The sequence below is a fragment of the Musca autumnalis genome, unplaced genomic scaffold (genome assembly GCF_047663935.1).
Source record: "Musca autumnalis isolate F117 unplaced genomic scaffold, ASM4766393v1 scaffold_1, whole genome shotgun sequence".
In the NCBI taxonomy this organism is placed as follows: Eukaryota; Metazoa; Arthropoda; class Insecta; order Diptera; family Muscidae; genus Musca; species Musca autumnalis.
In genome coordinates this window covers 286823031-286847901 of record NW_027411644.1, presented here as the reverse complement: position 1 = coordinate 286847901, position 24871 = coordinate 286823031, and the positions used below count along the sequence as shown (strand labels likewise).

The window sequence follows — 24871 nt, the reverse complement described above, 5'->3', positions numbered from 1 at the left end:
TTTTACATTGTTTTTATTATTTTATAAAAAATTTTAAATATTGAAAATTGAAAAAAATAGTTTTTAATTGTTTTTTATTTTTTTTTTAATTTATTTATTTCTTTTATTTTTTCTTTTTTATTTAATTTTTCTTTTTCTTTTTTTATCTTAAAACCTTGTAGTGAAAATACTCAATACTCACCTTTATTTGTTGTTTGAATTCAGCCCAAACGCCTTTGTCTCTCCTTAGTTTTTTTGTTTATGAAAAATCTCGTTTCTTTGTGAGTTTGTATTTTATTCCCAATTATGTTAAAGCTGTATTGGTGAAAATTGTTTACGTATATCCGGTATTTGTTTTTGAAGAATTTATAATGTCAGCCATGATATCCTTAATTAAGGTCAACATAGATCTCTTTTTTTTCAAATGGATGATAAGCCTAATAAGAGAATTTACATGATTTGTTTTCTTTTCAAAATGTCATTTCTGATTTTTTTCGTGGGAGGAGTGTTGATGTTTCTTGTCTTCTTAACTGTTTTTCTGTTTTGTTTTGTTCTATAATTTTGGTTTAAGACGCCTTTTATTCAACTCCATATAATAGTTGATGTATTTGTTGTTGTAATATAAGTGCCAATTTCCCATCACTTTTTGTTGTTAGACTTTTGACTTGCAGGATGAGAAATAGAGAGAGAAGGGTTTCGGAAACCCAAACTCTTCTTGCTCTTGCACTTTATATGTTTTGTTGTTGTTGCTGTTGTTGTTGTTGCGTGTAACGGGGAGTTGATGTCAAAGGACCATTTGTTTGTTTTGTTGAAATTCTGCCTTATCCTTTTGATATTTACTATATTTATATCTTCTATTTATGTATATATAAATAATGATGAGATTTTATTGGGCTAAACTGGATTACAAATGTTGACCATAGTATTCAGCATGTGGATAGTGGGGATAGGCTTGATGGAAACCAGGATCACCTGGTGGACGATGCATCATATGGGCTTGACTGTCCATCATATAACCCATGGGATCATGGCCATAACCGGAGGGACCAGCATGGGGGGTGTAGACTGGAAATAGATAAATGAAATAATTTTTATAAAAATATTTGAAATAAATAAATAAAAAATTATTTGAATAATACTTATGTCAAATTCGAACTTATTTTGTTACTATATTTTAATTCCAAAATATTAAAAAATATTTTGAAATTCCCAAAATTATTATTTAAAATGAATTATTATTAAATTAAATAAATTAAATAAAAACACCAAATGATTAAAAAATAATTTTACAATATCTTCAAAAATCCAAGAGATTGCAAAATCTTTATATTTGGGTATTTTTATATTTTATTATTATTATTTTTTTTTTTTTTGAAAATATTTTAAAATTATTTCTTAATCATTTTGTGTTTTTAGGTCGTGTCTCAGTAAAATAATAATGTTAAAAATTTTAAAGTATAATAAAAAAAATGTAAAGGATTTTTAAAGCAAAAATACCCAAAAAATTATTTTGAAATTTTGATTTTTCGAAATATGTTAAAATTATTTTTTTAACTATTTAGTGTTATTAGGCCAGTAAAATAATATGTTTTTTTAAAATTCTGCGGAATTTCGAAATATTTTTTTAAAAATTTTGAATTACTCAAAATTGTTAAAAAAATTAAATATTTAATTTTGTGATATTTTTACGTTTACAGCATTTTAGGGAATTTCGATTTTTTTTAAATTAATTTCAAAATTATTTTTTATTTTAACAATTTTAGTGTATTTAGAATTATTTTTTATATTGTTTCAAACATATGTAAAGGATTTTTAAAGCAAAAATATCCAAAAAATTATTTTAAAATTTTGATTTTTCGAAAATATGTTAAAATAATTTTTTTTTCAACTTTTAGTGTTATTGGGTCGAATGCCAATAAAATAATATTTTTTTTAAATTCTGGGTAATGTCGAAATATTTTTTAAAAATTTTGAATTACTCAAAATTGTAAAAAAAAATAAATATTTAATTTTGTGATATTTTTACTTTTACAGGATTTTGGTAAATTTCGAAATTTTTTTTGAAATTAATTTCAAAATTATTTTTTATTTTAACAATTTTAGTGTATGGAGAATTCTTTTTTATATTGTTTCCAACATTCATTTTTATTATTTATTCTTTTTATCGGGATATTTAATATTTTAAACCCCAATTAACCGCATAAATTTGCAATTTAGCAAGAGTATAACTACCCATAAGCGCAGCTAATCCCCGTTTCTCTTTGATCTTTTGTCGCCTTAATAACTATATCTAAATGTTCGTGTATGTATAATTACCTGCACGATTTGATTGATCAATCATTGGCTGGACAATTCTTCGTCTCGCATTAATGAACCTGTAAAGAAAAGAAGAAAAAAAAAACACAAATAAATAACAATGAAACTTCAATACAACAAATAATAACATGGCATAACTACTAAAAGAGAATTGAAACCGTTTCTTTTTTTTTGTATCTCAAATCTCAATCCTTTTGGTCTTAACAAATCATAATTAGGCTTATAATCCCATAAATGTTTATTTCATAAATAATTTATAATATGATTTATAACATCTCATTTTTTTTTTCGTGCTCCGTAGAAATCAACAAATGACAGAACATTGGTGTTTCTACGGTATCGAGAGGGAACCATAAAAAATAATAAGTTCTTGGCTGTTCTTCTTAACCTTTTTTTCCTTGATATCATAATGCAATGCATTTGTGATAAAAGTCTAAAATGCCGACGACAATTGTATATATAATACTTATATATAAATATATATAAATTTTCTTGTTGTTTGTTTGGCCAAGAACCTCCTAACAAGGCGGTATGGCTCTCTTCTCTTTTGAACCCTGATGACGTTAGCATCAATGATGGCTGCTGGTTGACAAAATCATAAAACCAGCAAATGCTGACTTAACAAAATATTGTATTGAGAAAAACAACCTGATTTCAGTTGTTGTTGTTGTTGATATTTTTTATGTTTGTTGCGGCTTTATTGTTGGCTCTGGGTCTGTTATAGTTTTTTTTTTAACCACAGAATCATGGTCGTTTTTGAGCGTTTTTTTGTTTCTTTGTTGCATGCTGCCAGAGGCTGCTGATGCTGCTCTTGCTATTGATGTTTAATACAAAATTTATATTTTGTTGTTGCTGTTATTAGCGTTTTTTCTGCTTGTTCTTCTTCGTGTGCTTTACTTTGGTAGGTAATGGTTTTTTGGTTTTTCAAAGCCAGAAACAATTTCTTGGCAAACAAACAACACTTATTTGTAGTAACCATAGATTGTTGTTGTTGTTGTGGCTATTGCATTTTGGTCTTGGCTGAAGAAAAAAAAAGCAACAACAACACACAACCTTATTATTGTTGGCTACAAATTGAGGTTAATGTACTAAGATTGCTTGTTATTTTGTTGTGGCTAAATATGATCGGAGAGAGGTGAGTTGGTGAAGGGGTGCAGACTTTCAACATAATATGCCAAAGAAGCAAAAGTAGCTAGATAATGATTACTCAAATGCAGCAAATTCTAGTAAATATTTTGCAAAAAATGAGGTTTTCATAATTTGTTCCCCTCCTTTCATTTGAAATCTGAAGAGGGACATTTTGGGGGAGTTCCAAAAGGAAGGATAGAAAATTGAGGAAAACACTGAAGTTTAGAATAAATATTTTGATATGAAAACAACAAATTTGCCTGTTTTTCAAACATCGAAAAATTTCGAACATAAATTGGATGTGAGAAAAATAGCCAAATATTTTGCATTTAATATTTTAATGCCGCAGACAGCAAAAATAAATAATATTTTGATATTAAAACAACAAATTTTGCCTGGATTTCCAATTTCGAAAATTTTCGTTTAGTTGTTAGGACTTTTAAACATATTCGAAATAACTTCGAAAATTTTCGAAATTGTTTTGAAATCAACAAATTCCAATTTTAATTGTTTAAAACAAATTTCGTACTTCAAATGTCATTTTTTGATGTAGAAAACCAAAACTTGGTATATTTTCGAATTTCGAAATTTTTTGAACATATTCAAAAATGTAAAAAATTGCAAGAAAATTATATTGAAAGTATTTCTATGTAAATAAAACTCACTAATTGAAATTTTTGGAAACTGAAATTAATTAAACATATTCCAACTAAATTCGAAATTGTTTTGAAATTACAAAAATCCCAATTTTAATTGTTGAACATAATTTTCGTACTGTAAAGGGCATATTTTGATAAAGAAAGCCAAAATTTGGTACACTTTCGAATTTCGAAAATTTTCGAACATAATTCGAAAATGTTAAAAAGCACAACTAAATTATATTTAATGAATTTCTATGAAAATAAACCGCAAGAATTAAGATTTTTGGAAATTAAAAATTAAATAAACATATTCGAACTAAGTTCGAAAATTTTCGAAATTGTGTTGAAATTATAAAAAATTAAATTTTAAGTATTTAACATTATTTTCGTACTCTAAATGTCATATTTTGATTTAAAAAGCTAACATATTATATATTTTATTAATTTGAAATTTTTCGAACATAATTCGAAAATATTAAAAATTTGTAAAAACTTATATTTTAAGTAGTTTTAAGCAAATAAAAACCAAAAATTAAGGTCTTGGAAGTTTCGGAAATTTTCGAAATTAATTCGAAAATGTTAAAATTCGCAAGAAATATATATCTAATGCATTTCTATGCAAAAAAATCGCAAGAATTGAGATTTTTGGAAATTAAAAATTAAATAAACATATTCGAACTAAATTCGAAAATTTTCGAAATTGTTTTGAAATTACAAAAAATTAAATTTTAAGTATTTAACATTATTTTCGTACTTTAAATGTCATATTTTGTTTTAAAAACTTAACATATGATATATTTTTTTAATTTGAAATTTTTCGAAAATATTGAAAATCCGTAAAAAATTATTATTAAAGTAGTTTTATGTAAACATCAACCAAAAATTAAAGTTTTGGAAGTTTCGAAAATTTTCGAACTCAATTAGAAAATAATTTTTTTTTAATTTTATTAAAATTATATTGAAAATGTTTTTCTTGTTTTACTTACCAATTATTAACTTGCAATATCGTCAGGCCGGTATCTTGTGCCAATTGTTTTTTCTGATCTTCGGAGGGGTAGGGATGCTAAAAATAAAACAAAAAACAACAACAATTAGTATGACATATTTATTGGTATTTATAGATAAAAATAATAAAAATCTAACGAGCACCTGTATCTCCCTAAAAAAATGAAAATAAGTCATACAAGGCTCATCAATCATTTGAACTTCAACTTGACAGTTGTTGGTTGGGCAGCAGGTTTATCTCCAACCAAGATATTTCTATTAAAACTAGGGTTCTAACATATAAATTAAATAAAAATTACCACATACGCACATTAATAAATACTGATTATCTAGATTCTAGAACCAAAAAAACCTAAACGCCATTTTGTTGACCACTTAACTGCAGCTATTTGTAATCTAATATATTTTATTATCTATTTTTGGGAAGAGTGGAGATCCATTCCAAAGTACTTAAAATGTCCTAAATATTTTTTTGATATTCCACATTTGTTGTTGTTATTTGCCTAAGTTGTTTTAGATCAATCTATGGGAAATGTGTGTGTGTGTTTTTTGGCTCATTATAACGCCAGGACTGCTGATTGGCCCCTAGTTTTTTTCGGGGGAAAGCTAACGGGGCCACATTCCTATTGTCTAACACTGCACCAACAACCACCGCCCTCATATAGTTTTTTTTTATTTTTTTGTCTGCTACTTCTCCAAATCCATGTCTACATGCCGCCACAGTGGCGTCAGTGTGTAAACAATAATTGTTGTTATTACTACGATTTTTTTTGTGGCGTTTTCTTGTGGCCTTTTTTCCATAACGCATTCATTGTTGGTACGCGTACCATATCAAAATCATAACATCAATTCTAAACAAATCTATTTACAATCATCACCAACCAAACCAAACCAAAAACCAACATTTCACTATATGTGATCGCTTACATATCGTCGTGGATCGTGGTGTTGGAGTAGTACTTGAAATGCAATATCATTGCAGCATATCGCATGGCATGATGGCACACTCAAAAAAATGTGTGTGCACAATGGCAGCCATTAGATTTTGGGATGGAGGGGGAAGGGGATAGCTCTCATTCAATCACTTTGGAATTTCATATTTTTTTGTTTTTGTAATTGAAGAAAATTCTTCCTCAATTGTGGCCTTAAACAAACAATTGCCAACACCACACATCATTGATTAGCTGGCAGACTTAACATGGTTACACCAACAATAACAAAAAAAATTGTTGCTGCTGCTGTTGTTACTCTTTCCAATCTAATCATTGCTTGTAATCTTTCATTTCTAACATATTTGTTTTATTTATAATATTTTTTTCTTGTCTAAGGCAATGTAATGTAAATATAATGTGGCGCTTATAAAAAAATATTATTTGTAATCTTATTATTGATTTTTGATATGATTTTCTTCTTCATGCTGTTTCAGAAAAAAAAAATAAATACAGTAGCCATTGTTTATTTTGTATTCAATATTAATATCAGAAAACCATGGTGTTCAGATAAGAAAAGGGAGAAGAGTTAAAGTAAATATTTGAAAAAAAAATCATTGAGTGAAAAAATAAAGATTTTTATTTTCAAAATTTTAAAAAAATTTTTGAAAAATGTCATACTCTAAATTTGACTTTTTGTGCAAAACATTTTATGTTGCAGTTTTGATAATAATTTGAATTTTTGTAAAAGGAGAAATATTGAAAACAAATTGTGGGAAAAAAATAAGATTTTTTTAATTTTTTTTAAATTTTAAATATTTTTGTTCTGAAAAGTTTTTAAATCCAAACTTCGATTTTTTGCAATACCATTTAAGTGGTATTTTTATGAAATTTTAAATTTTTTATAAATTTCGATTTTTTTATTTTACGTGATATTTTGAATTTTTATAAATTTCGAATAATTTGAAAATTATTTCGAACATCATAAAAAACTTCGATTTTGTATTTTAATATATTTTACTAATATGGAAAATAATAAATGATGTATTTTTGACAAAATTTTATATGATTTGGGATTTCGAAAAATTTAATTTTTTTTTTTTAAATTTTTAATATTTTTGTTCTCAAAAGTTTTTAAATCAAAAATTAGATTTTTTGTAATACCATTTAAGTGGTATTTTTGATGACATTTTGAATTTTTTGTAAATCTCGATAATTTTAAATATTTTTATTTTGATAATTTTCGAACACAAAATTCAATTTTTTTATTTTTCGTGCTATTTTGAGTTTTTATAAATTTCGAATAATTTCAAAACTATTTCGAACATCATAAAAAACTTTAATTTTGTATTTTAATATATTTTTCTAATATGGAAAATAATAAGTGATGTATTTTTGACAAAATTTTAGATGATTTGGGATTTCGAAAAATTTCAATTTTTTAAAATTTTAAATATTTTTGTTCTGAAAAATTTTTAAATCTAAAATTAGATTTTTTGTAATGCCATTTAAGTGGTATTTTTGATGACATTTTGAATTTTTTGTAAATCGATAATTTTAAATATTTTTATTTTGATAATTTTCGAACACAAAATTCAATTTTTTTATTTTTCGTGCTATTTTGAGTTTTTATAAATTTCGAATAATTTCAAAACTATTTCGAACATCATAAAAAACTTTAATTTTGTATTTTAATATATTTTTCTAATATGGAAAATAATAAATGATGTATTTTTGACAAAATTTTAGAAGATTTTAGATTTCGAAAAATTTATTTTTTTTTAAATTTTAAATATTTTTTTTCTAAAAAGTTTTTAAATCCAAAATTAGATTTTTTGCAATACCATTTAAGTGGTATTTTTGATGACATTTTGAATTTTTTGTAAATCTCGATAATTTTAAATATTTTTATTTTGATAATTTTCGAACCCAAAATTCGATTTTTTCATATTTCGTGGTATTTTAATTTTTTTTAGATTTCGAACATCACAAGATCTATAGTTTTGTATTTTAATATATTTTTTCTATTATGGAAAATAATTAATGATATATTTTTGACAACATTTTAGGCGATTTGGGATTTCAAAAAATTTCAAAATTAATTCGAACATTCTAAAACACAAAATTTCTTATTCCGGTTGCATGGAAGATTTTATTTTGTTATTTTGGCAATATTTTAAATGATTTCGAAAAAAAAACAAAATTTCGAAATTTTACTTAATTTGTTCAAATTTTGTAAAAGATTCTAATTTGTTATATTGGACATTATTTTAAATATGGAAAATGTAATTTTTTTAAGTAATGTAATCAAGAAAATTAAAACCATTTTAAAGATTAACAAAATATTTAACCAAATAAATTATTCCAATAAATTTTTCAAATTTGAACAAATCTTTTATTTATTTATAAAAATTAGAACATTGAAAACAAATTAAAAAATGTTAACAATTTATAAAAAAAAAACAGTTTCTCAGGTAAATACATAATATCCAAATTATGTAATTTTGAAAATATCGACATTTTTAAAAATTTAAAAAAAAATATTTATTTATTTTTTATAATAAGCATTTTTTAATTTGTTTAAATTATTTAAATGATTCTAATTTGTTGTTTTGGCGATATGGGATTTCAAAATTAATTCGAACATTCTAAAACACAAAATTTCTTATACTGGTTGCATGGACGATTTTATTTTGTTATTTTGACAATATTTTAAATGATTTCGAATTTCAAAAAAAAAAAACAAAATTTCGAATTGTACTTAATTTGTTAAAATTTAGTCAAATATTCTAATTTGTTATATTGGACATTATTTTAAATGATACAGAAATTCGAAGAAAAAATTCCAAAAATTTTTAAAATATTGAAAATGTATTTTTTTAGGAAATTGAAAACATTTTAAACATTAATAAATCATTCCCAAATTGAGTAATTTTTGATGAATATCGTAATTTTTTAAATTTGAAACAATCTTTATTTATTTATATAAATTAGAAAATTGAAAAAAAAATTATAAAAAACCGTTACTCATTCCCAAATTATATAATTTTGAAAATATCGAAATTTTTACAAATTTGATAAAAATGTTTATATATTTTTTATTATAAGTATTTTTTAAATTCTTAAAAATTTTTAAATGATTCTAATTTGCTGTTTTGTACAATATTATAATTGATTTCGAATCTCGAACTAAATTCAAAATTTCAAAATTTTTCCAAATATTGAAAAATATAATTTTTTAAAATATTTTAATTAACTTTATAATTTAATAATCCCATAATAATGTGATTTTGAAAATATCGAATTTTTTTTAAAATTTAAGAAAATATTTTTTTCTAATTATTAATTTGTTCAAAATTGCTGAAAAGGACTATATTATATTAAAATTAGTTGATTTCGAAAATTTCGAAAATTTTTTGAATATGAAAAAAATTTATTTTTTTAATTTTTATGCTTTCTTTATTTTATTTTGATATTTTTGCATCCACATATTGAAAAATATAATTTTTTAAATTATTTTAATTAACTATATTATGTAAAATCTTTTATTTATATAAAATAGAACATTGAAAAAAATTAAAACATTTTAAAAATTTGTAAAGCAAAACAGTTACTCAAGTAAATAATTCCCAAGTTATGTAATTTTGAAAATATCGAAATTTTACCAAATTGAAAAAAAATTATTCTTTATTATATTTTTTTAATTTGAATGATTCTAATTTGTTATTTTGGACAACATTTTAATTGATTTCGAATCTCCAACTATATTCAAAATTTCGAAGTTTTTCCAAATATTGAAATATATATTTTTTTAAAATATTTTAATTAATTAATTTTGTTTTTAATTTTAATTTAATTAATTATGTAATAATCCCACAATAACGTGCTTTTGAAAATATCGAAATTTTTTCAAATTTAAAAAAATATTTTTTTAATTATTAATTTGTTGAAAATTGCTGAAAATGACTATATTTTATTAAAATTACGTGATTTTTAAAATGTTTAAAATTTTTTTAATATCAAAAAATTTAATTTTTTTTTAATTTTTGTGTTTTTTTTTTAATTTTTATTTTGATATTTTTGCATCCTTCCTGTCAGCTGCCACAATGCTCCCACACAATACCTGACATTTTTGATTGACGTTCCCTTTTTAGAAAAAAACAACACATTTTTGGTGCTTCACTAAGAGCTACAACAGACTCTTTTGAGTACAAAAAGAAAACCAAAACCAAATCCAAAAAGGAAGTTGTATTTAATTACCATTCGAGCAGATAAACCCCTTTTTGGCACTCTTTGAGATAAACAAAAAGCCCGAAAACAAATGAAACCAAGCACGAGCCACTATTTCCGGCAGATGATAAAACAATTAAAGGATATTTTGTTTTATACAAAAAAAAAAAAATTAAATTCGCAATTATATTTAAAGACCAAAAGTCCTTTACTTTAGATTTTGCAATTTAACATTTGAACAAAATAAAAAAATAATATGTAAATTATCATTCATCCATCCCTAGCCAATAGGAGGGAGTGTTTTGAAACAAGTGATGGACACATCGACGACCACATCCTAAGTAAACTTACAAACGACAGAGGGACATATAAAAGGTGGAGCAGTAAAAATACAAACAAACAAAAGACGTCAATATACAAAAGATATTGCATATATTTTCCTCTATTCTACTATATGGACAAGCTTTAGAAAGGATAACAAGAAAATGCATTATCATCAAACAATAACAACAAAACACATATAGTATGCATTATATTAACAACCAAGGATATTTTTCGTACTGAAAATTGAAAATTTCCATAGATTATTTGTGTTGTTGTGTATGGATATGAGTGTGTGTGCGGCCATGTGTATTTTGGTTCTGCCCAACAAATCTAAAAATCTATTGTAGTAAAAATTTTCAATAATAGAAAATATCCAATACCATTGGCAGGTTGGTAGGTAGGTAGAGCAAGCAACCTGACCAGAAATGTCCTTGTTAGTCCGAAAAGTACATGTTAAGAATATACAATATGCATGCATGATTTTGCATAAGAAAACGGTAAATTTCACGCAACAAATGACAACTTCGACAGATAGAGAAAATGCCAAAGAATGAAAGATAGAAAAAACACATACATACATATACCAATAGAATATTTTATGTATTGTTGTTAGGCAAGGCAGCAGCAGTAGTAGCCACCACACACACAATTTTGTGTCTTTATATCCTTGTTATATTGATTATATATTTTTGTGTAGAACTACCTACAATTTGAATTGCAATTTTATGTTATTGTCATTTTCTGGTAGAAATCTTAGAACACCCCTTTTGACTCCTTCCAAATTCCCTTCTTCCTCTTCTTCTGTTTGAAGAATGCAAATGCATTGCTAGAGTTTTGCCAAATACTCTCTTACCGACAATGCAATTGTAGATTTGTGTATTACGTACAAGTTTTAACAAATCGTAGGGCGTGTTTTATTTGTATTTGTTTTTCAAACCATAAATTTCCTTTTGATATCTCTATACGACTTAACATTTGTGTGTTTTAGTTTTCTATATAGTATACACATATATAAAACATTCATATTACATATTATTGGCAGTTTGATTGTAAAGGCTTTTTGAGTCTTCGAACATCTGTGTGTGCGTGTGTGTAATCAAAGGTCTTGTCCTGCTGTTAAGTCCAACAAGGATTGTTAGCTTTTCGATTTGTCTATTACACAAGTAGGACCCGCAAGACCGGCATTAGAAAATTATGGGTGTTGCCATACTCAACCCCCAATCTTTCTCATTGATAATGTAAACATGAGCAAATATAATTAAAACTGAAATTAATTGCTGACATTTTGAGTTTCATGGAGTAAAAGGGGGATAGGAATTTTTAAAGAAATAAAGGAATTTAAATGAGTATTGAAATTAATTAAATTTAATGATTTTATTGAAACTTTGTGAAATCCTTAAGATTTTTATTTTTTTTTTTGTTAATTTAAAAAATTCGAATATTTTGCAAATTTCCTAAATATTTGTACGATAATTAAAAACGCCTAAAATGTGCCTCTGTAAGTAATTTTTAATTGATTTTGCCATATTATATTTTTTTTTAATTTTGAAAATGTAAAAAAAATATTTCAAAATTCCTAAAAAATATTCTATTATTCCAAATATAGTATGCCATTAAATTCAAATTATTTTCAAAATTCTAAGTATTATTTTTTTTAATGACAAAATTTACAAAAAAATTCGAATATTTTGAAAATTTTCTAAATATTTTTACTACAATTAAACAATTTTTGCCATATATATTTTTTTTAAATTCGGAAAATGTAAAAAAATCATTTCAAAATTTAGGAATTTTAAAAATTACAAAAAATATTCTATTATTCCAAATATAGTATGCCATTAAATTCCAATTATTTTCAATAATCTAAGTACTTTTTTAAAATGTCAAAATTTACGAAAAAAATTCCAATATTTTGAAAATTTTCTAAATATTTTTACTACAACTGAAAAACCCAAAAATATGCCCTTGTAATTAATTTTAAATAATATCTTATTTTTAATAATTTATTTTAATTCCTAAAATTAAAACAAAATATTTAATTTCAAAATTTAGTAATTTTGAAATTTACAAAAAAATATTCCATTATTTCAAATTTATTTAATTTAATTTATATAATTATTTTCAAAATTCTAAGTACTATTTTTCTAAACGTCAAAATTTACAAAAAAAATTCCAATATTTTGAAAATTTTCTAAATATTTTTACTACAATTGAAAACCCCATAAATGTGCCCCTTTAATTAATTCTAAATTATATTTCCCACATTTTATTTTTAATAATTATTTTTAATTCCAAAAATAAAAACAAAATATTTAATTTCAAAATTTATGAATTTTAAAAATTACAAAAAATATTCCATTATTCCAAATAATATTCATCAGCATTATTATTCAATAGCATACTATTAAATTCAAATTATATTCAAAAATTTACAAAAATCTCAAATATTTTGAAAAAAAAAAAAAACATTATATTTGCCATATTTTATTTTAATTTCGAAAATTAAAAAAAAATATTTAATTTCAAAATTTAGGAATTTTGATAATTACAAAAAATATTCCATTATTCCAAACAATATTCATCAGCATTTGTTATAGTATGCTATTAAATGCAATTTTTTCCAAAAGTCTAAATATTATTTTGTTAAATGTCAAAATTTACAAAAAAATCAAATATTTTGAAAAATTCCAAAATATTTTTTTGACAACAAAAAAACCACAAAAATGTCCCTCTGTAATTAATAAGAACTGATGTTTGCCATATTTTATTAATATGTTTAATTCTGAAAATTTAAAAAAATATATAATTTAAAAATTTTGGAATTTTTGAAAATTACAAAAATATTATATTACTCCAAATGATATTCATAAGCATTTGTTATAAGCTGATATTATTAAAAAGTTTAAATATTATTTTATTCAGATCTCCGTTGTCAAATATTTGCATTTCGAAGTTTAACAATTATTTTTAGAAATTTTTGTTTTAGTATTAAATTTACTCTAAAATCTTTGCATTTAAATTTTTCCAATATCCTTTGCCAAAAATTACCGTATTAAATTACCTTTCCTCCTTCTTTTATTTTCTCTCCCTTTTCCCATCTCCTCTCTCTCGTAACCCTTCCCAAAGGAGACCATTAGCAAAAGTCATGTCAAGTAATCTCTAAAAAGTTGTTAGATATTGTTATGTTTTTCCTGGTCATATACAAAAACATTAAAGCTTTTATTTAAATTACCAATGGTCAAGCTAGAACAACAACAAAAACAACACCAACAAATACTCTCTTATTCTCACTAATGGAATGACTTCATTTGATATTATCCACTGACCGGAAATAAAAAGTATTTTGTTATGCTTCATTTATGGTTAAACTAAATCGAAGTCAAACTAGAAAAAATTGAACAAAAGTTCAATCATGATTTCCTTAAAATCCCCCAAACACTCGCACACACATACCATTGACATTAAGAGATAAGAATACCAGAAGAAAAGGGTGCCAATTTCTTTTTGAGGGGCGGTGGGGATTTACTTCTTTTCCGTTTTGCTAATAAAATTTTATATGTTGTTTGTATGCAAGCGGAAAACCATAACTGACCACAAAATTAACATTTAAGGATTTGGGAAATAAAACATGGAAATCTCTTAAAGGTTATCTTTTGAAGTTTTTTTTATTTGCTTGGAAAATTGCATTTAAGATAAGTTTTTATTTTACTTTCTAAAGTCCAAAATGAAAAACACGTGAAAGTGGTTTAACGTCATCTATTTGGCTACTGTTTCTAACATTTGCTATCTCATATCTCTTGGTTGGGTTTGCTTGTTCATTTGCTTGTTTGTTGAAAGCTTTAGACAAACAGTAAACCAGCCAGCCAACAACCAATGGCAGCCGTTAATGATTTTGCGTATCTTTTCAAATTACAATATCTCCCAGCACACCACCCCTCCCCTCCCTCCCTACGCTATCATCAACAATTTTTTTTCTAACAAATATGGCTGGCTAAATATTATTATGGCAAATAAACAACAACACATATACGAATCTCCACCTCCTTTCCTATCATAAAAATCAAAATCTCAACCAAACAAAAAACAACAGCAGCAGCTGTACTAAAAACACCGCCAACAAAAACAACACCAATTAAATTGCTTTGGCTAATAAAGCATTTATGTGATTATTTAGAGGCGGTTTGTTGTTAGTTGAAAATAGCAACAACAACACACACAATTTTGTTGTTGTTTTTTAGTATTTATTTAACAACTAAACGCTAAAATCGTCATCATAGCCATAAAGTAAACTGATCTCAAGTCTTAATAAAAAAAGGCTGGCTGGATAGCTGACTGGCTAACTGCTAGCCTACTGTTATTGCTGCCAGCAGCTACTAGGAAGAGAGAAAAAAGCTAACAAAACCAAGTAGCTAGTTTGATTATAACAACTTTTAGATTTTATCTGCGGTTTTAGATTTTTTTTCAAAATTTTTTTCTTAATCTAACTTTATAATATGGACAAATAAATGTTTGTAAATGAATGGAGATACCAGCATTACAGTGGGGAACTAAAGCTGTAAGAATTTGTAATTTCTAGCCTACCGGGAAAATTTCCCATAACGGGGAACAAAAAATTAAAAATCTATTTTTTTTAGAGAAATACAAAATTCCCTTTTGGGGAAATTCTTTTCAATGAAAATTTGTGTTTGCCGTAAGGGATATGGAAATCAGTAAGAATTTTTTATTTTGTGTCCATAGAAAAAAATTCCCTTAAAGGGAAATTTTTGTTTTTTAGGAATTTTTTAAAATTCTTGCATTTTTAGAATCTTCGTAAGCATATAAAGCTTTTGGCAGCAAAAACTAAAAAAATCCCTTTTGGGAAATTTTTAGGGAAATTTTTGTTTCTATGAAAATTTGTATTTTAAGATTTGGCTTATCTAAATTAATAAGAATTTTTAATTTTGGGTCCATAGAAAAAATTTCCCTTAAAGGGAAATTTTTGTTTTTGGGAAGTTTTTCCAAATTCTTGCATTTCTGAAATCTACATAAAAATTTAAATCATCTGGGATAAGAAATTTAAAATTTCCCTTTTGGGAAATATTTAGGGAAATTTTTATTTTTAATGAAAATCCATATTTTTCATGAAGATTTATGTAAATCTCTAAGAACTATAAATTTTGGGCTATTAGGAAAAATTTAACTTAAAAGGAATTTTTGTTTTTGGAAAAATTTTCGAAATTTTGTGCATTGCCATAGTCTACATAAAATTCGAAATTTTTTGGCAGGAAAAAAAAATTAAATAATTCGTTAAGAGAAATATCATTTTTTTATTTAGCAAAATAATGAAAATCTATTCTTGAATTTTTTTAATTTTTTGCTAGATATTGCCTCCTTAATGTATTTGTCTAAATATTTAGTTGTGTTTTCTATTTTTTGTACTAAATTTCTAATTGCATTTAATGTTAAGTGGTAAAACTTGAACTCAAAAGTCATACATCCATCTTACGGCTAACAAGAGTTAACGTTAGCCAACAAGAGCTAACGTTAATGGTAAAACACTTTGCTTGGTTAATTAACCAGCTACCATGAGCCAAGGAAAACATCCAATAAATAAATAAATTGCCAAGACATTTAAATAATTTTTAATTAGCATTACAACATATTACTTTTAATTAAACTTTTTGGTTTAGACATATAAAAAAATATATTCAAACAATATTTGAAATCAAAGAAAAAAACTCAATTAAAAATATATATTTTTTTATTCAATTTAATTAAATGTTATTTAATTTCATTTTAATATAATTAAAAACATATATACCAGTTCAATTTAAAGTTAACAAAATATAACTTTCAATTTAATTAAATACATATATCTTTAATTTTATTAAAAATATATATTTTTAATTTTATTAAAATTTTTTTAAAAATATATTCTTTAACTGATTAGTTTTTTTTTAATTTTTTTATTAAAAATTAAAAATTGTATTTTAAACTGTTTTTAATAAAATTAAAAATTTATTTTGTTTTAATTAAAATAAAAATATATGTTTTTTTAACTATTAATTTAAATTGAAAAAATAAAATTGAATAAATATTTCTTTAATTTTTTATTAAATTAAAAACTAAATGTATATTTCTAAATTTAAATAAATTAAAAATATATATTTCTTGTATTTTATAATATGTATATTTGATTAAAATAAAATATACATTTAATTAAAATAAAAAAAGTATAAATTTTTTAATTAAATTAAAAGAAATATATTTCAAATTGATTTAAATTAAAAAAATATACATATGTATAAATTTTAATTTAGATTAAAATATATATTAATTTAATTAGAAACTAAAAATATTTATTTTGTTTTATTTTAGTATAATTAAAAGCATATATTTAATTTCACTTAAAAGTTAACAAAATATAATTTTCAATTTAATTAAAAATATACATTTTGAATTTGATTAAAAATAGTTTAAAAATATATTCTTTTATTTTATTATTTTTTTTTTAATTTTTTTATTGAAAATTAAAAATTGTATTTTAAACTGTTATTAATAAAAATAAAAAAGTATTTTTTTTTATTTAAAAAAAAATTATTTTTTAGCTTTTAATTAAATTGAAAAAAAAATAAATTAAATAAATAATTTTTTTATTTTCTTATTAAATAAAAATTGTATGTATATTTTTAAATTAAAATAAATTATTTCTTTTATTTTAAAATATGTATATTTTTGATTAAAATAAAAATATATATTTAATTAAAATAAAAAAAAACATATTTTTAATTAAAATAAAAAGTATATTTTTTTAATTTTAAATAAATAGAAAAAATATACATTAAATAAATTCAATAATTAAATAACAAATTTATAAATATTTTTTAATTCAAATAATTTAAAAAAATATACTTTTAATTTACAATATGTATGTATATGTATCCAAAATGTATTTTTATTAATTTAATTGAAAATTAAAATATATATTTTTAATTCAATTAAATACAACTTTATAGTTTAAGAATTTTCCTAATTTCTTGTGATACTTGGCCTGAATATTCAAAATATATTTTTTTTTGCATTTTTCCACCCATCACATGCCATGGTGGAAACATTTTTTTTTTTGTTCCATTCCCTTCCTGTAAAAATGTGTGCTTAATTTCAATATTGCTTTCGTTAACGAAATCATTTTGACGTTTATACGTATTTTCTGTAATTTCAATGTTTTGTTGTTGTTGTTGTTTTCCTTATAATATAAACCATAATGGCTGACGCCTTAAAGGCCGCCTATTTTTAAAATAACATGTGCAGTTTTTTTTCATGCTTGCTATTTAACACCAGCATACAGAGGAGCAAAGCAGCGCAGAAGAAAAAAACGTTGAACTTTTTCTTGTTGTATTTTGGTGTGGATGGTTTTAATTTTAATGCACCATTCAACAGCAGCAACAACACCAACAACAGGGGTAACAACAAAAATGTCTACAAAACAATTTGCGCATGGCGACGTTAACATTTGTAGGCGGACAATTCATACAATTTCACCCAAACAAAGAGACAAATGGACGGACGGATAGACAGACAGACAGACAGCCAGTGCAACGAAATGAATGGATGGATGGATGGTTGAGTGGACAAACAGACATACATATGTATGTACACATATTGAGACTACAAAATTACAGCCTAAATTTTTGATATGGCAAGACAACACGTTCCAGTAAACTTCATTTAAACAAAGCACACAAACACTCGTCTAGAGCAAAGAATTTCAAAAACTTGTCATGAACCCTTTGCTCCGCTTCTTATGCCCGTTCATGCATACATTGCATTTACTCCTACAAACCCTAAGCGCTCAATGTTTATTACATTTTAAAGTATGATTTGAAATAAATTTGCCTTTTAAATGGTTGTTCCAAGTTTAAACAAACAATCAACAACATATTCCCAACTCCCTCCCACATCCTTTAGACATGCATACTTCTAGGTGTTGTCCCGTCTGCAGCGAAAACTCTAATGTCTTCACAGCAACAACGACAACAATGTGACGTTCTACACCCCTGATGACAGGCCAACGACAAATATCATATCGCTGAACAACAATATTTCCCGTTTTTTGCCCCTCTCCACACCTTCCCCTTACTGACTTGAGACATACGTTGATGGGATTTTGTTGTTTCTGTTGCAAAAACAAAAAAAAAACAGAATATAAGTTTTTGCATTTAACATATGTTTAAATGTGGGGGATGGATGGATGAATTGTCTTTGCTCTTCAAAAAATCCCATATAGAATTGTGTTGTTGGTTTTTTTTTTTTAATTTTTTTTGCAGTCATTTAGTCAGTCACTCACTCACTTCATTAGACAGGGCAAGTCAATGTTGCCTTTTGCATAAGTATGTATATAGACATAGTGGTAGTTGTTGTTGTTGTTGACTGTTCTTGTTGTCTTAAAGGCGTGACAGTAATTAATTATTGTGTTGTATGGTAAATTAATAAATGAAATGGACTTTGTCTCAAAATGACATTCATATGCATTTCACACTTATGCTGTAATAATTAAAATGAAAGGAGGAAAGAATGCAACAACAACAAAAAAATAACAATAAAATGTGGAAAAACCAACAACAATGGGGACAAACAAATTAATGAAGAAAAGTGAAAAAGTCTCCATATTTAATTAATTAAAAAATAAACATATGTTTTTTTTTGATTTGCCTAAAATTAGGCAGCACTTTTTGAAAATTCTGCAATTGGTATTGGAATATTGGTATTGGAATATCAAAATTAAGGCAAAAACTTTCCCTTTCCATTTTATTCATTACGAAGGGGTAAACAAATAAACTATGTTTTTTAATTTTGCCTAAAAATATGCACTACATTAAAAAATATCAGAACATTTATTGGAATTTCATACACTTTGATAAAAGAACGAGGAATGGTATCCATATTTTATTAATTTAGAAAAGAAGTACAAGCAAATGACCAGATGCTTATTATATTTGCCTAAAAATATGCACCATTTTTTGAAAAAAAAACACAAACTTTTAATTACAAATTTGCTAAAGATCGAAAATTAAATTGCAATTAAAATTCCAATTGGTTTTGAAAAACTCTGCATCTGACCACTATAGTGGAGAGCTAAAGCTCCGGTAAGCCTTTTTAATGTTTCCCCTGTTTCCAAAATTTCCACTTTTAGTTTCCCCCAAGACTTTGGCATTGGTACCACAACTCTTCATTATTGTTATTATTATAGTTACAGTTGTTGTTGTTGTTACTGTTGTTTTAACTTGTATTATTGCTGTTTGTTGCCATTATTAGTGTTTTGTTGTATTTGTTTTCTGTTTTTAGTTTTGTTTGATGGCTGATGGACTGAATGTCTTGCAGAAATGTTGTTGACGACGACGAGACTAAGTCTCAATTGAAAGACTTGAAAAAAGGGGGACGTGCCCGAGCAAAATGTGAAGGTTTGAAAAAATTTACTTGACTTGGTTCGTTGGTTGGTTGGCTGGCTTGGTTAAGTTATGTTGGCGGTTTTATGCCGCCCCAGCTGTCTGCTTGGATTGGTACGCAAGCGCGCATTACAATAACAACTACAACAGCTCGAGGTTCTTGTGATGCATTATTGCTGTTTATTGTTGTTGTTGTTGTTGTTTGCGTTTGTGTGTTGCTTGCAAGCCTGTTTTAGTTTAGTTGCTGGCTGGCTGGCTGGCTTTTTTGCGTTCATGTTTTGATAATTATAGGCTACTAAACGGTTAATTATCGACATTTAATATGGCAGTCGTTTTGTTTGGTTGGCTGTGTCTTTGACTGACTTGGTCTCACTCATATGGCTTATTTGTGGGCTTATGTTTGCAATATTATGGAGGGGAAAATGTTTGCTTGTTGAACAAACTTTCTATACAAAATGGCGTAGTTGTTTCTGAAGGGGTTTTTAGAGTCAGCTGGACTTCAATAATTTAATACAAAATAATTATTAAAATTATTTGACTTACCGTTAAATGCTGAAACAGCCACGCTCTTAAGATATTTGTTGCTACTTTTGGGAAAATGCCACGTTTCTTTTGGTTCTTTTTGCCATTTGCATCATCATCCTCTTCTCCCGTACCTTCCCCGCTGCCTATACTGGCATTGCTGGCATCGCCTGGAATGAAAAGAATAGAGAAAAAATATTAAAAATTTTGTATAAATTTAAATAAACAAAATCAAATATTTGAAAATTAGAAAAAAATTAATTTAATTAAAAAAATACATAAATAAAATAATAAAAAAGTAATAAAATAAATATTATTATAGAGAAAAAATATTAAAATGTTGTATAAAATAAAATAAAATAAAATAAAATAAAATAAAATAAAATAAAATAAAATAAAATAAAATAAAATAAAATAAAACAAAATAAAATAAAATAAAATAAAATAAAATAAAATAAAATAAAATAAAAAAAAATAAAATAAAATAAAATAAAATAAAATAAAATAAAATAAAATAAAATAAAATAAAATAAAATAAAATAAAATAAAATAAAATAAAATAAAATAAAATAAAATAAAATAAAATAAAATAAAATAAAATAAAATAAAATAAAATAAAATAAAATAAAATAAAATAAAATAAAATAAAATAAAATAAAATAAAATAAAATAAAATAAAATAAAATAAAATAAAATAAAATAAAATAAAATAAAATAAAATAAAATAAAATAAAATAAAATAAAATAAAATAAAATAAAATAAAATAAAATAAAATAAAATAAAATAAAATAAAATAAAATAAAATAAAATAAAATAAATAAAATAAATAAAATAAATAAAATAAATAAAATGAAATAAAATGAAATAAAATAAAATTAAATAAAATTAAATTATAAGATAAAATAATAAAATAAACTGAAATAAAGTAACATAAAATAATATAAAATAAAATAAAAAAAAAAATTTAAATAAAATAAAATATGAAATAAAAAATTGTAAACAAATGTTCAAAATTCAGAAATATACAATCAAAAGTGAAATAAAAAATTAAGAAAAAAATTAAAAAAAAAAACTAAAATTGTGAAAAAATAAAGATGAATTGAAAAATGTTAAAGAAATATTAAATATATTTCCAAAATTAAAAAATAATATGAAAAATTTAAAAGTTTAATTACAACATTTTAAAATTGTCCAAAATTAAAAATTAGCGCTATATATTTTTTATATGTGTGTGTGTAAATTCCATTGCACCACTCTCCCGTAGCTTCAGCCTAGCCAAAAGCAACATTTTAATTTAATATTTTTTCATGCAGAATATTTGAGTTTTTCCTCATCATGTAATGCAGAAAATACGTTCATCTGGCCAATTTAAGATAGGGTGGAAAAAACACAACAAATTATGTGGCTTACATGAAATGAAGGGTTTTTTGTTATTTTTGTAATATGCAACGTTTGTGGTAACCGCAATGAATTAAATTGGAGTTTTTTTCACAATAATGATGAGTATAAAAATACAGAACAATTTGGTGCATAACACAGTCATTTAAGGCTGTAAGAGGGTAAATCCAAGCCCTATCGGAAAACAAAAATTCCCTTTTGCAGGAAAATTTGCAATTTCCACTAGAAAAAAATTTTATAAATATGGCCTTTACTGTAGGTAGTTATATTTGTATTTATACATATATGAAAATATCACATATATAACCATAAATTAATCAAGAAACAGCAAGCTCGGTATAAAAAAAAACACAACAATTTTTATTATCCACACTTTTTTTGTTTTTGCTTTTTAATTAAAGCCAACAATATTTTCTGCGTTGTAATGTTTTTTCTTTTTTTTTTTTTGCATTTTTTTTTCTTTTCTCTATGTCATTTGTCTTTTCTGTGTGGAATGCACCAGAAAGGGTCTGCCGGCGGGGTGTATAAAGGGCATTAAAACCACAAAAACTATAATAAAATGCAGTAATGCAAAAAAATTTCTCTCTTTATAAAATAAATGTGATTCAGAAGAATATGAAGAAAAAACCAGCGAAAAGAATAACTAAAAAGAAAATCTAATATTTTGTACAAAAAAAGAAAAAAACGATGCACATGAAAAGAAAATCACAAAATTTACTGCAAATTGGAATTTTGTGAGCTTGGGTGGGCCAAAAGTACTTTAGCCATGAAAGGAAGGAAGTGGAAAAAGGATATTTTGTTAAAATAACTTAATGGAATTATAACCTTTAGAGGGGGGCATGTGGAATGAAGGAGAGAGGGATGGGAAGATGGAAAAATTGTTAAGGAAAAGTGTATTTTTAAAATAATTAATTTTAGGACATGTGAAGACAAGGGGAAAATTATTACTATGGCATAAAATGAAACTAGGAGAGTTATTAAAACAATAAAAAAATAGAACGAATACAATAAATTAATAAAGATAATTTAAACTTTACAAAAAATAAAATAATTTTTTTCTTTACTTTAAAAACAATTTAAATTTTAAAAATTCCGGAAACAAATTTAAAATATATATTTTTTTAAATTAAATAATTTTCTTCTTATTTTTTTTCCACTTTTTCATTAAATTAATTTTTTTCTTAAAAAACAAAATATTTTTTTCTTTGCTTAAAAAATGTTCTTATTTTCTATATCAAAATTTGGCTTATCTTTCAAATGAAGTGCCTGTAGGCCCTTGAGAATTTTTGAACACAAAATCATATTGAAATAATTTTCACTTAATAAAAAACACAGCTAATTGCAACCCCTCTACTTCGTTATGAATTATTTTCACTTAATAAAAAACACATATAATGGAAAATCCTCCCCCCTTTGAGTAGTTTTATTTCCTTTTATAACCCCCTTATAATTTGTTTTAAATTTGTGAATTAATTTCTTATCAAAATTTTCCAATATTTTTCCCCCAAGAAAAAAAAAATTAAAAAATATTTTTATCTTAGACTTTAAGTGAAAAATACTTGAACATCACTTGTAATGTCAAGATATGAAATTTTTCCCCACTGCATTTCAAAACTCAATGCATCTATGCACTTAAGCAACAAGATGGATGAGGTGACTATTTTGCTTGGTTGATGGTTAAAGGTTTCCTTGGGATGGCAAATGCGGAAGATTATGGATACAAGTGGTGGCGGCATATGCTTTTGCACATCGTTATTATAACAATAAGCAACACGCCTCAAAAAGATTAAAAAAACTATGTAATGTATATACTTTAGAGTATCTAGCCATAGATGAAGATTCAAGTGGCTATAATCTACGTATTTTTCTTCTTGGGACTGCTTTCAATTCATCCATACATAAAGCTCAAGTATAGAGGAATTATGTTATATTTTATATATGGTATTTTTTTTTTTTTTTTTTGGGAAACAGAATGCCTATTAAAGTGTTGTTAAAGTGCTGGGATTTTGAGTTCAAGAGCTACAAGTACTCTATATTATTATTATGTAAGTTATAAGATTATGGCATGGCAGAATAGAAGAAACCATTAATCATTTGAAAACCAAAAATCTATAGAGGAATATCTACTTGAGAGAGTTGTTGGTGGATAATGTCAAAGAAAATGGGAATAACAACCAAACAAATGGTCAATAAAAAGAATATTATAAAAAATATCGAATCGAAATTTTTACTATTTTTAAAAGAAATATCATTGATCTTTTATTGAAAATTATTTTTTATATTTTTAAAAAAAATTAAAAAAATATATTATTTGCAGGAATCTTTAATAAACATTTATTTTCGAATATTTAATCAGGACTTTTAAAGTTGTAATATTTTAATATTTCAAATTAATGCCTGAGTAAAAAAAATATTTTTGATTTTTTGTCTAATTTTTTTTTTGGATTACCAAAAAATAATATTCTTTTATTTGAATTAAAAAATTTAATTTTAATTAATGTAAAAATAAAAATATTTTTGATTTAAAAAAATATATTTTTTCATATTTATTTTCAAAAAATTAAAAACATATATATTATTTTCAGTAATGCTTAATTAACATTTTTTTAATCACAATTTTTAAATTTGAAAAATTTTAATATTTTTAATTAATGTCTGAGTAAAAAAACTATTTTTGATTTTTTTTTTAATTTTCTTTGGATTACCAAAAAAATTTAATTTTAATTAGTGTGAAAATAAAAATATTTTTGATTAAAAAAAAATATATATATTTTTTTTATTTACTTAAAAAAAAAAAATAAAAATATATATATTATTTTCGGTAATTTTTAACTCACGTTTATTTTTGAAGATTTAAGCACAATTTTTAAATTTGAAATATTTTAATATTTTTAATTAATGCCTGAGTAAATATAAATATTTTAAATTTTTTGCTAAAAATTTTCTTTGGATTACCAAAAAAATTTTAATTTT

General features: G+C 24.0%; 1 protein-coding gene across 1 annotated transcript in view; it reads right to left on the bottom strand.

Annotated features, from left to right (window-relative positions):
* Positions 1–24871, bottom strand: part of hth (Meis homeobox homothorax) — a 221760-nt gene that overhangs the window by 1167 nt on the left and 195722 nt on the right. Inside the window, exons 11-14 of the mRNA XM_073961543.1 lie at positions 20521–20669; positions 5051–5127; positions 2296–2354; positions 182–1044 (exon numbers count right to left, since the gene is read on the bottom strand). Of these exons, the coding sequence (XP_073817644.1) occupies positions 884–1044; positions 2296–2354; positions 5051–5127; positions 20521–20669 (446 nt within the window). The 3' untranslated portion in view covers positions 182–883. The remainder of the gene's footprint in view (positions 1–181; positions 1045–2295; positions 2355–5050; positions 5128–20520; positions 20670–24871) is intronic.